We start from the raw sequence: 15,591 nt of genomic DNA, 5'->3' as shown, positions 1-15,591 counted from the left end.
GAGGAGGGAAGGGGATAATGGGGGTTGTTAAAAATAAAGTAAGGGGAGGGGGAGCCAAAAAGAGCAACAATGCACTGGTGAGTTCAGCAGGGCTGGAGATGAACCGCTGTGCTGGATCGCACATGATTATCAAAAGAGGCGGCTGTTTTGGAGTGAGGATAGGAAAGGTAAAACAGGGTGAAGTCAAACAGTATTTCTCTGCAGCCCAGCTCCAGCACCCCTCTCATCACAGCATGCCACATGCCATAAATAGACAACTGCTATGATCTCACTGAGATAAAATGCTCTGTCAAAAGGTAGTCACCCCCTTTTTTCTGCCTATTGTGAGGGATCTGGTCGAATGGCCACGCACAAAGCAAGTCACTCTATCCAGACCAGCTCAGCACACGCACCCATGCACATGCACATATACACAAGGGCCCCGGTCTGACCTCAGTGCACGGCCCATGTGTGAAATCTCAAAGGAGGTATTTAGATCCCATCAGAGTTCAATGAACACAGACAGTGAGGAAATCTCAGGGGTGAATGGGTTAAACAAATTTTTCCACCTATGTGCACAACAGTACTTTGTTTTGTGAACAGTGGAGGATGCTCCCGCAGGGACAGAGTAGGGGGTGAAATAAGATGCAATGCCTGGAACTTTTCAGTTCACCCACACTTTACTGACACATAAAGACTTGCATACAAAGAGAGGCATCCAAACTGCCTGAATACATAATTAGAAGCATGTTTTACTGTATTCAAATTCATTTGTAGCTGGAGTTTGACAATGAAATTGGTATTGTACTGTATATAAAGCTGGTTATACAGATTGCAGGATAACACGACTCAGTTTAAAGGTATACTATGCAGGACTGTTGGTTAGTGTTGGTAAAGGTAAAGTAAAAGTCAACCCCAGTTTCACGCTTGTTTGCCATTTAGTCTCGCTATATTTGCATTTCTTTAGGCAATGTCTGGCACCTGGTTGCTACCTCACCTGAGCATTGTGTGGGTACACACCCATAAATGTCCCAAATGCAGAAACTAAGATAATACAGGCAGAGGGCAAAGTCTCTGCAGGTTAATACATCGTCACACACTTCTTGTGGGTCATGATGACTGAGAGGGATCACTTCTGTATACATTTATACATTGTACAGACATTATTTTTCAACCCAGTCTCACTCCAAAGTTGTCGAAATCTGCTTGGGCAGTGACTTCCGATAGTCAGACACTAAAGAAAAAAGCCGTCGGCATGATACATGGCCAGTCTTCGGTATAATTTAACGGCACTCAGTGGCGTCAGGGGGAAACGTGACGGGATTGGAAACTAAAGTTAAGGTGGCAAAAGTTTGAGTAGGGCACACGGGAGGGATGGTGGATGGATCCAAAAACACCGACCTCCACCTGGGAGAGCAGCGCTCGCATCCCCTAAGATGATACAGCCAAACCCTGTTCTTTTTTCCTAAACCTAACCACGTGTGTTAGTTGTTAGAGGAAAAAAACAACAACGTCAATTTGTGATGCTGTACTGATTTAGTGCGTTTATTTTGAAAGAGACAGTATGTAAATCGTAAATTTCCTGTGAAAACGGAAGTGTATTTTGAAAGAAGACAATGCATGTAACAGGCAGAACTTGACACGGCGTCCCAAAACACACCCAGGGTACCTAAAAGTCCACGACAAAAGGTCGATATGTGACGAGGTCAGAGTGAGGATGTGTTGTATTTTTAGGAACATTCTGCCCCTTTAAGACATCTGGTGTGATTATATGGGCATCAATAGGCCAGTAGGTGCTTGTGAATATGTATGTGTAATAAAGTGCTGCAGGAATGAGTTCTTAAACACAAAAATAAGTTAGCATATTTGCACTTCCGGTTCCCTCACCTCAAAGTCAGTGGGTTTTTATGAATTGGTTGTTGGCGAAATGCCTGAAATAAGGTGTGTGTGGTTAACACAAGTGCAAGAGGTGTTCACCTTTTGTTCTACGGCATAAAATACGTCAGTAAATAATGCACTCTTCCTTGTTGAAGCTTTGACGTTTCTTAAAAGGGGTTGCTTACAACTGGCCAAATGAGACTATAGAACATCATCACACTGAACACGGCTTTACAGCTTCACTGTGGTGGCGACGTTGAAGTTATGCAACTGTAATGTTTTTCGTTACTAACCTAACACTTTGTACTTCTAGCTACTGCATTATCTTGGTGAGCCAAATGTGTAATTATCATAAATGTTGACACTGGTTATTTTTTGCAGTGGTTTGTTGAGGGAACCATTGCGACAAGAACGTCGGGGTCAGCCCACAAAAAACCTCATCCCTGCAGCACTCTGTACCTGAACTCCGAACCAAACCTTTCATCTAGTGACCGTTTAAGGCCCAGAGCACAAGGCAACACATGTTTGGTACTGGCCCATGGCAGTTTAGCTCCAATGTGGTCGTCTCATTATTATATATTATTTGTTTCATAGCTCATTTTGACTGGGGGCTGATCACAGTAATACTGTATCTCCCTTGATCATTTCCTAACAAGCCAATAACACACACTTAGACAATCAGTCTTTTAAGTTATTGGCAAAGTAACATAACCTTGCCAGTTCCTGTACATAAAGGGCCACTGTGACATTCACGACTGTTTACAAATACAAACCAATGTGCCCTGGAGCGGGTGCCCGGCGCTTGGTTCAATCATGCATGTAATGATGTCGTATCGATCCACTGCTGTAACAGGCTAATGAAGAGTCTATGAAAACCATTATACTAATCAATTAAATGCTGAGGAAACAGAGTCATTATAAAGAGAGCAAGGACTCTGCATTACAAGGTGTTAGTAAGTGTGATTTCTCGCTGTCAGGGATTGGCACCTACACATGGTGCTACTGTAAGTGGTATCTGCTTTGAAGGAGTGTGAGTGGGGTGGCATTCACGATCTTGAAAGCGTCTGTGAAGCTCAGAGGCGTTCTCTGTTTTCTGTCCTTGCTGAGAGTGCCATGCAGGTGAGGAGGAAAAAGGCACTGGCAGGACAGATAGTGAGACAGTGGCACTGAAGATGTCAGACTCTCATTAAAGATGCAACGCGGCTTACTTCCACTCTTCACATCTCCACCCGAGAGAAATGGAGCATAAGGTTCCCGCTTGGACCAGCACTGTGCAGACATTTGACCACTCCATGTTTCAAGTATGCATGCACGTACCGTAAATGTGTGCACCCTTGTGCACAGCATACCCCTGTTAGGATTTTCTGAATGCAAGGTGCTCCATTACTTTAAAAGATTTTATTTAAGACCAAAATCTTGTCCACAAGTTCCTTGGAATTCAGCTGCACAGCGTGTGGTAATGTTCTACTTAATCAAGCTTCTCCAAACTCATTTATCACCACATCCTCCCTCCAGAGATGTCAAGCTGAGGCACGTCTCTAACGACCACCCTCCACACTTCCTGCTGTTTCGCCAAGACAGAGAGGTGAAAATGGGAGACTGAATAGCGTAATCTCTCAAACAGGCAGTTGCCGGCTCCAATCTTGGGGGTTTAACCCCCTGTAAGCCCCTTAAATACCCAGTTTAGAGGGCCAGAACTGATGGGCTAAAGCCTCCAGAGATTGTCTACTAACTCCTTGACTCAGACGCAGCATGAGTACACAGAATGAAAGATCCCCTGCCATGACTGCTGCAGCCACTTCATCCTTCCATAGCCCTAGTCAAAGGATTGGATGGGCTTAATTAGCATTAGAAGTACCAAAGTCATGTTCATGATCGTATGATGGTAAAGTTAAAAGAAGGTCAGCATGAGGATGCAGACAGATTTGTGATTATGGCATAAATACTGATAGATATCATTCGTCTTGATGCTGAATAAATGTCATGTTTTATGTGACAACTGAGAGGGTGCTGGGGTGACTGATGGCCTGCCAGCCACTAACTAGGTAAGGTAAGTAAGGTCCAGCTTTGAAATAAGGTTTATACAGGCTGGAGAGAAAATGGTAACTTCCTGTCACCTCAGACAGGTTCAAACATGTTGTCCTTGTCTCCTCCTATTGACCTTATTTTGAATTATGTTAATGGAACCACTACAGAAAACTTAGCCTGCATAAATGAGCATCAAGGGTGTCAGAGTGAGGGTTCTGAAAACAAGGGGTACTGGCGCCATCTGCTGACAGAGTACACCAACACTTAAGGTGCATCTATTTCAGACATACATCATTTTAAAATATCTCCTTTCTCTCCCGTCACATGGTATCTACATGCCATACATTGCACTTACCAGAAGCAGCAGCATCAGGAGTGTCCACTGGAGCCTGTAAGTCTCTCTGTAGAAAGTAAGGTCTTACTGTTAATAACGAAATGTTTAAGTTTTTATTTCCCCTAAAATAGTCCAAGTCCTGACAAACAGGTCCTTGTCGCAAAATACAATAAAGCATAATTTTTTACCGTGGACAAAGCACAGTTGTACTTAATAACATAATGATGGCTGCACTCCACTGAAGGGAATTCCTGTTGTTGTACATGTTTGTCTGGTTCAATCTAATACAGAAGCGCTGACATTAATATGCCCTGAATTTTGTAATTTTAACATTTTTGTCAAGACAGTTATATTTTTTATATATATAGAGATATATGTATCTGAATTCCCATTTTCAGTACTGCATATGCTCTGAACCATTTAGAGGATGTGAAGATGGTCTCATGCTGTTAAAGTTTTTTGACAGGGGCACCATCTTGTGGGGATCTCGCTGTGTTACCTGTGCCTGCTACAGTGGTCTATGGACAAACTAATCATGAAACAACATAATCCATACAGTATGGTTTGGCTGCCCGTGGTTGGATTACAAACCCCAATGCACTACCTTCATTTAAACACCCTGACATTGTAAACTATCAAGTCCATAGGCTACACTTTGGTAATACAGAGCACATACCTCACAACAGTGATGACTCGACTTACAGTCTGCAGGCTGAATCTAGCTCCCAATAGGGTGCTGGGTGGCCCCCCAACCATTTTCTCATACACAATAAAAATAAATTAATTCACACTGGAAATTGTTGTTGTACTACCACTATACATAAGGTGCCAGAGTGCATAAAATACATTAAAATAGAGCTTGTTTATATAAAAAAAGTGTCAGTGGTGGATCCCCCACACCCAACAGAGGTCCTAGCTAGTCTTTAATGTTAAAAAAAAAAATCCTAGAAACGCCCCTGAGTACATATATGGGGCTGCTGCGACTGGCCCCTGGGCTCCTGACATTTTGCAAAAGTGGCCCCAAAGCAAGTTGAGATGGTGCCCCCATCCTACAAGGCAGAAATACCTACCATAGACTTACATTTTAAACTAGCAGTTTAGGTTCTTACCTGCGGTCCGTTTCACAAAGCAGGTTTAGTGAAAACTCAGAGTCTGTTAACCCTGAAATGAGGGAAACTCTGAGTTTTCCGTTTCAAAAAGGGAGGTAACTCAAACCAGAGAAAGAGGGGTAACTCTAGCCTGTTTCAGAGAGAGAGGTAACTGAAGCTCTCGGTCAGTTACCGTAGTAACAGACTCTATGAACCTAACCTGGACGGGACCAGGTTTTTCTCAATGAACCTCGAGTTTCTCTCTGTCTCCGCCCTCTTTCAGAGCCACACACTCCATTTGATTTCCTCATTCATTCAGTCAGCAGGCGAGTTTTGGCGTAGCCTAGTTCTGCCGTCTGTCATTTAAAGAAATCATTTAAAAAATCAGAGTCAGTATATTAGAAGTCCATTAGGCACAGTAGGTGGCGACTTTTTTCACTAACATGGCATGTCCTTTTGATAACGATCCCGTGGATGAAGGTGCAGCATTACTGCGCAGAGAATTAAATATTCGTCAGGAGATGGTTATCAGACCGCGCATAGATGTTTTAGCATTTCCACACAATTATCTTTTTGAGCTGTACCGTTTCACGTCACAGTCCATCATCTACACAACCTTATCCGTCCTTATTTGCAACATTACCAATCGTAGTCATGCTCTCACATCCCAGCAGATATTGTGTGTTGCGCTCATACTGTATAAAAATGCGCTGTGTTTCTTTACAAATGGAAGTTTTTTGTACAATGTCGGAGATGCTGAGCACTTGAGGTAGACAACTGTATGCAGGGCGGTCAGAAAAGTGTGCTCGTTTTACAGGCATCTGCCTTCTTTCTGTTGGCTGAGTAGAAGTCTGTGTTAAATAGGCTTAATTATTTAACAGAACATGATATAGAAGAGAAGACATTTATGTGTGTGAAAACAGCATTATGTTGGGGATAAAACAACTACACAGTCAAACAGCCACTTAATATTTACTTTACAATGTAAAACATTATCAAAATGAAGTACCCCCATGAGATTATGCCGAGGTCTTACCTGTTTGAACAATGTTTATATATTTCATCCTAAACTGCTGCCAAGTACGCTTCTCCTCCGCGGGATTGCACCTAAATGAAATAAATTAATAGGCTACCATTCAAGCAGCTTTCCCCTGTAATATTATTGTGATTGCAAAGGACTACATTTAAACTTATGCATTCTCCCACGCCGTCTCCCTCTCTTTTGCAGCTGCAGCGGTGTTGCACTTCTTTTTGAAAACGTGTTCAAACTCGCAGTATGAGCGCATTAAGATTTCTAATTCTGGTGGGGTGAAAAACGCCCTCCCCGTCCCCGTTGCCATGGTGACTCGTCGAATCGGGGCTCCATTGATGCTGGCTTTTTATAGTTGTGGTGCACGCGCTTAACTCCAGGTGAAACTACTCTGAGTTGATTAAACTGATTCAAATCAGCTGTTCTGGAACCGGAAACTCAGAGTTTCCTATCTCAGAGTAGATCAACTCAGAGTTCAGGATTAGACTCAGAGTTTGTTGAACCTGCTTTGTGAAACGGACCCCTGGACACTAACCTAACTGCACCAGGCGCTGTTTGCAGGAGAGTCACGTGTACCATCCTCACTTTCCTTCATCTCAGATGCATTTTAGTGATGTCGGAATAATCGGAAAAAATAGTTCCCGACAGTCTCAACTGGGAAAATTCACCTAAATGCCTCCTCAAGTCGGGACTTAAACTCGGAAAGTCACGAAAATGTTGATACAAGAGTTGCCGAGCTGAAGTTATATAATGCAAAAGATGGAAAACGAAAGTACATACTCGGTTGATGGCAATAAATTTTGTATTCTTTCACGAGTCAAAAACTCGGGAAATGAGACCATTCAAGGAGTACTTGAATGCAGCATACGGTTAATTGGTTACACCTGCAGCTGTTGGAACCAACTAGCCGTTAGCTAGCTAATATAGCTAGGCTATATGATGTTGACAAGTTAGGCTCTGGTTTTTGTAACTAGCTAACACATGTCAGACCTTTTCGAAATATCCTTAGTCGACTGTTTTATCTAAAAAAGGTTGGTTTTGTTGGCAAGTATGGACATATTAAATCTTCTTACCTTTGCCCCCAGAAGTTAATCTGAGGTAAGCTAACGGTTATCGCCTCTGGGTGTCAGGCTAGTTTACTAGCTATCTGTCATTAGCTCCTCTTCCTTGGCTCTGTTTAGCTATACACTGGCCTGTGTAGTGGCATTAAAATATGTAAACGAAGAACTACAGCATTCCTGTGCAAGCACAAGTATCTTGCACTTTATACCATGATATAATTTCCTCCTTTTTCTTTCCCAGCTCCTATGGCATTATAGCATTGACAGGATGCAGATATGAATAAAATGCAGTCTGAAAGAATCTGTATCCCCTTATAACTTTTGCTCTTCATATTCACCAAGGATATTAGTTATGATCTGAAGTTTATATGCAAAATACAACACTTGATGGGCATTACAGAAAGGGGATATTCAGGTTGAAATTGCAGTCTGAAAGAAAGTGTATCCCCCTTTAACTTTTGCAAGGAAAGTATTAACCTCTCTATATTAATTAAGGTTATTAGGCATGATCTGATAGTATAATAAAACCCTTGAAAGTAGGGTATTATGGAGAGGATTATATATTTTGGCAGACTGCATGTCCAGCCTGGTAGTACAGGTAACTTAGTCACTTTATGTTATGAAAAGCGCCATATAAATGCAGGGACGGTGAATACACAATAATTTATAACAATTTCCAAACATAGGCTATCATTTGACATGGAAACAAGGAGTATAGGAACAAAGTTTTGTTTACAAAGCTGCATTAAGTGTAATGTGCATTTTGCGCAAAGTAGATGTAATTGAGGCCGGCAATGTGTAAACTAATTACAGTGATCTTGAGTTTACAGTTTCGACCACATACATGAATGAACAAATCCTTACAAAAGGTTAGAGAGTAGGAGGGTCTGGCTTCTCAGCATCAACATAGGATGACCAAGTTATCGACTACATCATCAAATTATCATGAGAAAATTAGGAAAAACATATGATCGTCATGATTTTTCTGTAGACATTCTCAAATCAGTGCAATGATTCATGAATGATATGAAGTTTGATTACATGTACAGAAGAATAAAACCTCCAACTATCTAACTATCTATGGCTCATTCTAAGGTGATGAAAACATAACAATTCTTATTTTCAGGTGATTGATTATACATTAAAAAAAGTGTATTCCATTTCTACCATCATATCCCTGTTAAATCCCACACACTAGAACTTCAAGGAAACAGGAAACACACAGGTGACACTGAAAGCATTAATGATTGCATAATTCCACTAAGCATTCCAGTAAACTCTTCCAGTGAGACAGGGACAAAACCAGGACCTTCCTTAAGTGGAATACAGCCATCATTATTGTTATTAGATACACCTGTGTTTGTCCTACTGTGACATATCAAAATGTTTACTATGAAGCTTTATTATAATACAGTTGGCAACTGACAACTGATGTAGTACCACGTTTGTCCAGGAGAGGGCAGTATTTAACATAAAAAGCAAAAGGAAATTTAAAACATAAGGTCACATTTGGAACTGTAAACTTTCAAAATCAATGCTAAAACACTTAAAAATACATTATATTTTTTATAATAATGTGCCAGGTCAGATTCAACACCAAATCTTAAAAAAAAAAAAAAATTGTGACAGTTTTTAAATCATTATTATAGGCTCACTAAGACCTCTTAATGTACAGAAGAATAAAAACATTAATTTTGACAAGTAAGATGTGTTCTCTGTAAAACCTTGTTGATAAAACAACAATAATAAAATGATAAACAATCCAGATGTAGCTATCTATGAGTTACCTAGGTGAAATCGAAGCCTGGTCATTTAGGCCCACCTACACATGCACACTCCCACTGCCAGGGGCACACTTCCTATCCGTGGGTAACTACCTTAGCAGGACACCGGAAAATGTGTCTGTTTCATTCTTCCCGATGACCACATAGGAAAAATACTTAGATTTCCAACAGGCCCTTGTATTTAGACTTTATACTGTGCCAACAAAGTCACACAAGGTGAATTAGGTGGCCTCAGAGTAGAGCCAGGTGCCCATTTGTCTTGTTTATTTGTCCTCATCTTGTACTCTTGCACAAGTTGTCTATGTCTATTTTTGGGCATTGTTGTTTGTAATAGTTATCTCTAGCAGTAGTCACATTGGCTGGTTGGAGCTCCTGTTTTTTGGAGGTTGCATAAATGTTCATCTGTCTAGTACTGCTAGAACGATGCGCAGCATAACTGTTTAATCTGACAGCAATATCAGCCACTATGTGCAGATAGTTTGGGTTTCTAAGACAAGTAAATGTCCATGTTCCTCAAATCAAGTTAGCCAGCTACAGCCCCTTCTGAGTGACCCTGTATGCTGCCTTCACATCGGTACTGTGGTGAGATGGCAGATCATTTACCAGTTGTGGAGGCGAGAGCAGAAGTGTGATCTCTTATCCAGCAGCTGTATCATATTGCATCTCCCAGATGTCTTTGGGTTTGCTCAGGCAAGAAAAGTAGAAATCTAGTTTATATCTAAAATAAAATACAACGTGTACTTAATACTGGTTGATAAATTGTACACTGGAAGGGGTTATCAGTACACCTACGGTCAAAGTTGCTCATAAAAATGGCTAAACCTGCTAATGAAGTGCAGTTACAATCTTCAATTCCTGCTGAGACTGCCAGGATCTTGATAATTTACTTGATTTGTTGATCGTTCACATTAAACATGTTGAGGTGTTGACTCTGATTATGAACATATTGCCTTCCAGGAATTGGGGAAAACCTGAGAGCATGGGCCTTCCTGAGGTAAGTGGAGGTTGAGCCTGGAGGTAGTGTACATTATCTTGGAAAGATACACCAGGAGGTAGACCTGTTTGCCTCAGAGTCATTTAATGAACTGCCCCTTAGGTCTTCCACTTGCTCACCAGCTGTTGAGTGAAGATGCTCTGGCATAGACCTGGCCAAATAGCCTTAGTCTCAGCTGTTTTCGATGACGCTACATAAAACAAGCAGGATGAGCCAGTGCTGCTGGTCCCTCCAAACTACCCAGGGAGGATATGTTACCAACACAGACATCTTGACTGAATGCTTTGGCCTTCTCTACACAGGTTAGATCTTCTGTCACATTGTCACATGGCAATGTTTTACCTGTGCAGTAAAAGAAACACTTGTGTATATCAGAAGCACACCTGTAATCCGGCAAACATTCAGACTAAACTGAACTGAAGGGCATCCTACTGGCATGCTTTAGAATCGCACATAGAAACTACTTGCCAATAGGTGCAGGCAAAACAGTGAGGAAACTGCAGAGCATGTCTGTAGTACTCACAGAAGCTGTTACACACACTGCTGAATAAAGGACTTTAAGTCTTTACTGGAAACATCTATGTGATTCAAAGTGCATATTGTAGCAGCAGCTGTTTGTGAGTTATGGAGGCCGATGTATGGGTGGTGCTTTGTCCAAGCAGTTCCCAGTAGTGCTCGCCCCCTAAAGCTGAAATGAAAATCATGCCTGTGATTCATAAGGAATGGGAAATCTCTGCTGTAGCAGGCCTGCAAACCATCTACAACAGGCAATAAATTTGCCCCCATCCCACTAGATAATAACTTAAAGATCCAGTGTGTAAGATTTAGGGAGATTTAATGGCATTCACAGGTGAGGATTGCAGATTCTAACCAGCGGAAACTTCTTCCGGTTAGATTTCCGTCAATGCTCACTGTTTACCAGGTTTTTACCAGGAGATCCTTTCCTCACAAAACAAACCAACCAGGTGATTAAAACTGGTAAAAAACAAATAGAGCAGTTTCACGTTACAAATCAGTGTTTCTTGTCGGCACCTACTGATGTGTGCCTTATTTTGCCGATAAGTTAAGATCCAGACATTCAGGAAGTTTATACCATGAGCCGGATTATCTGCAGAACGGATTGGTTCATTTAAACAGGTAAAAACACTGAATAAAGCAGTTTCACATTTTAAAAAAATTGTGTTTTTCCAACATGGCAATCTCTGTGGACAAGGAACCACTCCATATGTAGATATAAACCAAGGATATATGTAGATATATCCAAAATCTATCTATCTATCTATCTATCTATCTACCTACCTACCTACCTACCTACGGCTCATTCTAAGGTAATGAAAATACAACAGTTCTTATTTTCAGGTGACTGATTATTTGCAATTATATTCCATTTCTGTCAATATATATCCCCTTAAGTCCTACACACTGGAACTTTTAATACAACTTAATTCCAACTTAATGCCTTATTTATGTATCAAATTTATTCAAAAAAAGTTTGCAAAATTAAAGACCTTTTTCATGGCAGACATTTTGGCTTGTAGCAGGAAACACAATTTATACCATTAAAGATGGATCAGTTCCATTAAGCTCTTCCAGTGAGCCAGCATGCACAAAACCAGGACCTCCTCTAAGTTGAACACAGCCATCATTATTGTTGTTAAATACACCTGTGCTTTTCCTACTTTGACGTCAAAATGTTCACTGTGAAGCTTTATTATAATACAGTTGGCTACTGAGTACTCATGTAGTATCACGTCTGTCCAGGAGATGGCAGGATTTAACAGAATTTATGCAAAAGGAATATTACAGCATAAGGTTACATTTAGAAAAGTAAACTTTCAAAATCACTGTTATAACACTTAAATTACATTACATTTTTTTTAGAATGATGCGCCAGGTTAACGAATAGATTGAACCCCTAATCTAAAAAAAATAGAATAGTAATAATCATGCCGGTTTCATGTTTTTTATTGTTATTATTATAGGCTCACTCTCCAAGACCTCTTAAGATGATACGCCATAAACAGACTTGACATCAAAGGCTGCAAGGAGCACAATACTGTGACAGGCAAATCAGTCTGGAAAAAAAAAATCATGTTTTCCACTTAACATATTCACCAGTAGATGGCAGCGATGTGGATTAAATAACAAGTACTGCCACACAGCTTCAGCATCTTGAAGCACAGGATTCTGCCTGTTAGTTTCAACTCAGTAATCACCATACTCTGAAAACTGTGTCCTATTTTACCCTTCCCATCCCTCATATTTAAGTAATATTTAAGTAAATTGGTCTATAATTGTTTTACTCATTATCCTAAGTTTTGATGAAGAAGAGGGAGAACCAGATAGAGACTTAGTGCCCTGTCTACATTACTAATATGGCAGATTACTTGTCGCAGTGACTGCTAGTGTGACCATAAGTTTAAAATTAAAATGATTTTTGGCTTACAGAAAGAAACAAACAAAAACATTCAGGGGAAAGGTGAGATTTTGATGTATTTAATTTGTAGATCAAAAGCAGGATCATGGAATTGAAATGGCATAATCAAAATGACTTTTTTATATTATTTAATTGTAACACAGATGCTACAAAAGGACAGAAAAAGTCGCAGCCAAAAGTTCAATTCAACATTAATAATATAGGAAATTGTTTGTAGGGATTTAAAATGCCCTAAGGATACTGACTCTGCAAGTCCCTATAGGGATATTGTAGTGAGTTTTAGTTGGGGCACTTAGCTGAAGTAAACAGAAAGGGAGGGGAGTGTGCGCAAGGCTTAGGAAACAGGCATGCAGACAGCCGACCACTGCAAAGTGTTGAGCGCGGGACAGACTGGCTTTAGGACACACCACTCTTCCTCTGTCCAAGAGAAGACCCCAAACCTCCGCTGTGAGCCGCTCACACTCATCCCAACCAATAATGTGAAAATCAGACGGAAACGTTAGTCAGATGTTCAAACTCATCGTCGCTTCATTGTACTTGAGTGCCGTCTATTTTCAACCCTGTCACACAGTTTGCAGTCAGGCTACAGTAGGCTATCCACAAGGATACCTGGTGTGAGATGCGGCAATGTCCCGAGGAATATGCCCACGCGTAAACTCTTGCGGAGCCTTCTGGATTTTGTCAGCGGTCGTATTTGCGGTGACTGTGATCGACGTGGACGCGTACAGCTGTCATGAAGTGAGGACCGCTTTCCAGCTGCGGCAGGTCGGCCCGCTGCACCGCGTACCGGAGATACCTGGCACAGGTGAGCCAGTGGGTTTGGCACCTCACAGTGAAGAGCACTTTGCCGAAAGCGTACTGCAAACATCATAGTGTGTTAATTGATCCACTGGCAAAAGTCATGTTTACTTTGAACTACATCCATAGCCATTTCAGTGAATATTTAAATGTGTACATAGATATGACCACTTTTATTTTAATAGAGAAAAAGGCTTTTCTTGATGTTTAATGCATCTAACTATTCTGTGCTTCTGTCCAAAGCACACGTGGGTAAGTACACACGCACTGTCGCACGGTCTCCCTGAAGCAAAAGCTAGCCCACTCATGTGACAGCAGCAAGAGACTGAAAGGCTTGATGGAGAGAACAGATATTTCTCTCTGTCTTCACCTTTGTCATATTGTCTCATATTAGTCATGTTAGTTGGGGAGACCTTTCTAAAGGGTTTTACCATAAATGTTGTGTATTTGGGATGCTGTTATTTTGTGTTTGTATTATAAACAATATCTGAAATGATCATAAAGTAAGTGAAATGTGATGTAATGTACTGTAAGGGATCTGTCAGTCCCTTTTCATCATTGTACATTCTGAAGATTCCCCCAAAACATGTATCTATACATTGGTGTGGTATTGGTAATAGTTAATATTACATGTTAAAGTCACTCAGTGTATAGGCTCCTTCTAATCTGCCTGGTTTAAGGCACCAGAGCCTCTTGATTTTCTTCACAATCTGCAGCTTCACATGCCACCCAGCTGCTTATCATACAAGCAGGCTGTTTGGAGGGATTAAACAATTATTTTGCAAATTTCCTTTGGCAGAGAAGCCAGCCGGCACATTCACAAGCTGCTGAGACAGGGGTTTTAGAGCTAGAACAAGTCTAGCGTGATGCAGAGGTCTCATATGGTTTAATCTCTGTGGATAAAGAGGCTACAATATTGCGTCCGTGATTTACTTGCACTTCATAGATTGACTTGCAGAAGTCAGCCACCAGCAACTCTTTTGGCAGTGTGTGTTTAGATACTCAGGGTGGCATGGGCCCTTAAGTGTACATGCACTTTAGCTCAGGAGCCTCGGTTTATGAAAAATATACTGTCCAGACTCTCACAACAGGCCGATAGAGGCTTTGGCACTTCTGCTGACATGGTTCTCTTTTTTTCTTTGTCTTTTGTCAGATTTTTGTCAGAGCGATACTTGAAAGCAGCTTCAAATGCCTTGAAGGTTTCGTGGTATGTGCTTTCCTCCTGCACACTGAGGAAAAGTTATTTTATGAGAATAAACATTGGTTCCAAATCTGTTTTGGAGGCAAAATGCATTTTGAGCGAGGTTTAGGCTTTGGTTCAACTATGCTAGGTTTGCTTGAAAGTTATCCTGCAAGCACAGTAAGAGACTTATTTATGACGAATTATGTCATATTTCTTCTGTGTGGCCTTATCAGCTGTCATACTGTGTACTTGAACACAAGAAATCAGGCGACTCAGTGTGCATTATCATTACGTATTTACCCTAGTCTTTTAAATCTTTTAATAAATTACTAATATAAGTCTTGTAGTCTTAGGATTTTCAAGATTTGAATGCATTTTTCCTGGCAGACACTCAAGATGAATGTACAACTATCTATATGACTCCAGACCATGATCCCTGCAGCAATAGTGTCACATGTGGGTTGATGGCAGCTTAAGTATCACCCAGTCTGAGTCTGCAAGCTGTAACAGGGAGAAGAGCAATAGATAGCTGTGTGGGAAACATACCTAGAGGTGCATCCAAACCACTCGATATGTTTGTTTAGCAGGGTGTCACTACTAGCAACAGAGGATGTCAATTTCATAGCAAGCAGTAGTTTTGGGTTAGACAGTCTTAAAGACAACAGACGAACCTCAGTCTGCTGAAGATGTCTGCAGTCTGGAGCAAGGCGTGTGTGATAAACTTTTACAGTCTGCAGTACATTGGCAGAAGCTCGAATGAGAATCTCAGCGTGATGAGCATTTTACCTGTATGCTGTGAAGGGTATGCATTAGTCTTCCCCTTTAATGAATTTGCTGTCCTCACCTCTGTGTTTTCTCTCTGAGTCTATCCCTAGTTACAGTATTTTTGTAAAGTGGAGCTGATATGATCCAGATACAAACTGCGGCTCCTTGGTCTGTACTATTAATTGATATAAATATTTGTTTTTAAAAGGTGTGGTGAGCTGCATTTTTGTGC

The 15,591-nt window shown here is 40.9% G+C and overlaps 1 protein-coding gene across 2 annotated transcripts in view; it reads left to right on the top strand.

Moving 5' to 3' along the window:
- Positions 1 to 13,090: 13,090 nt before the first annotated feature.
- The window catches only part of gpc5c (glypican 5c), a 139,014-nt gene continuing 136,513 nt past the window's right edge, over positions 13,091 to 15,591 (top strand). For both annotated transcript variants that reach the window (XM_033651306.2, XM_033651307.2), the window contains exon 1: positions 13,091 to 13,418. In XM_033651306.2, the coding sequence (XP_033507197.2) occupies positions 13,241 to 13,418 (178 nt within the window). In that variant the 5' untranslated portion in view covers positions 13,091 to 13,240. The remainder of the gene's footprint in view (positions 13,419 to 15,591) is intronic.

The sequence above is a fragment of the Epinephelus lanceolatus genome, chromosome 12, assembly GCF_041903045.1.
Source record: "Epinephelus lanceolatus isolate andai-2023 chromosome 12, ASM4190304v1, whole genome shotgun sequence".
NCBI classification, from domain to species: Eukaryota; Metazoa; Chordata; class Actinopteri; order Perciformes; family Serranidae; genus Epinephelus; species Epinephelus lanceolatus.
Note: the sequence above shows the minus strand (reverse complement) of the source record. Positions and strands in the feature narration are given on the sequence as shown.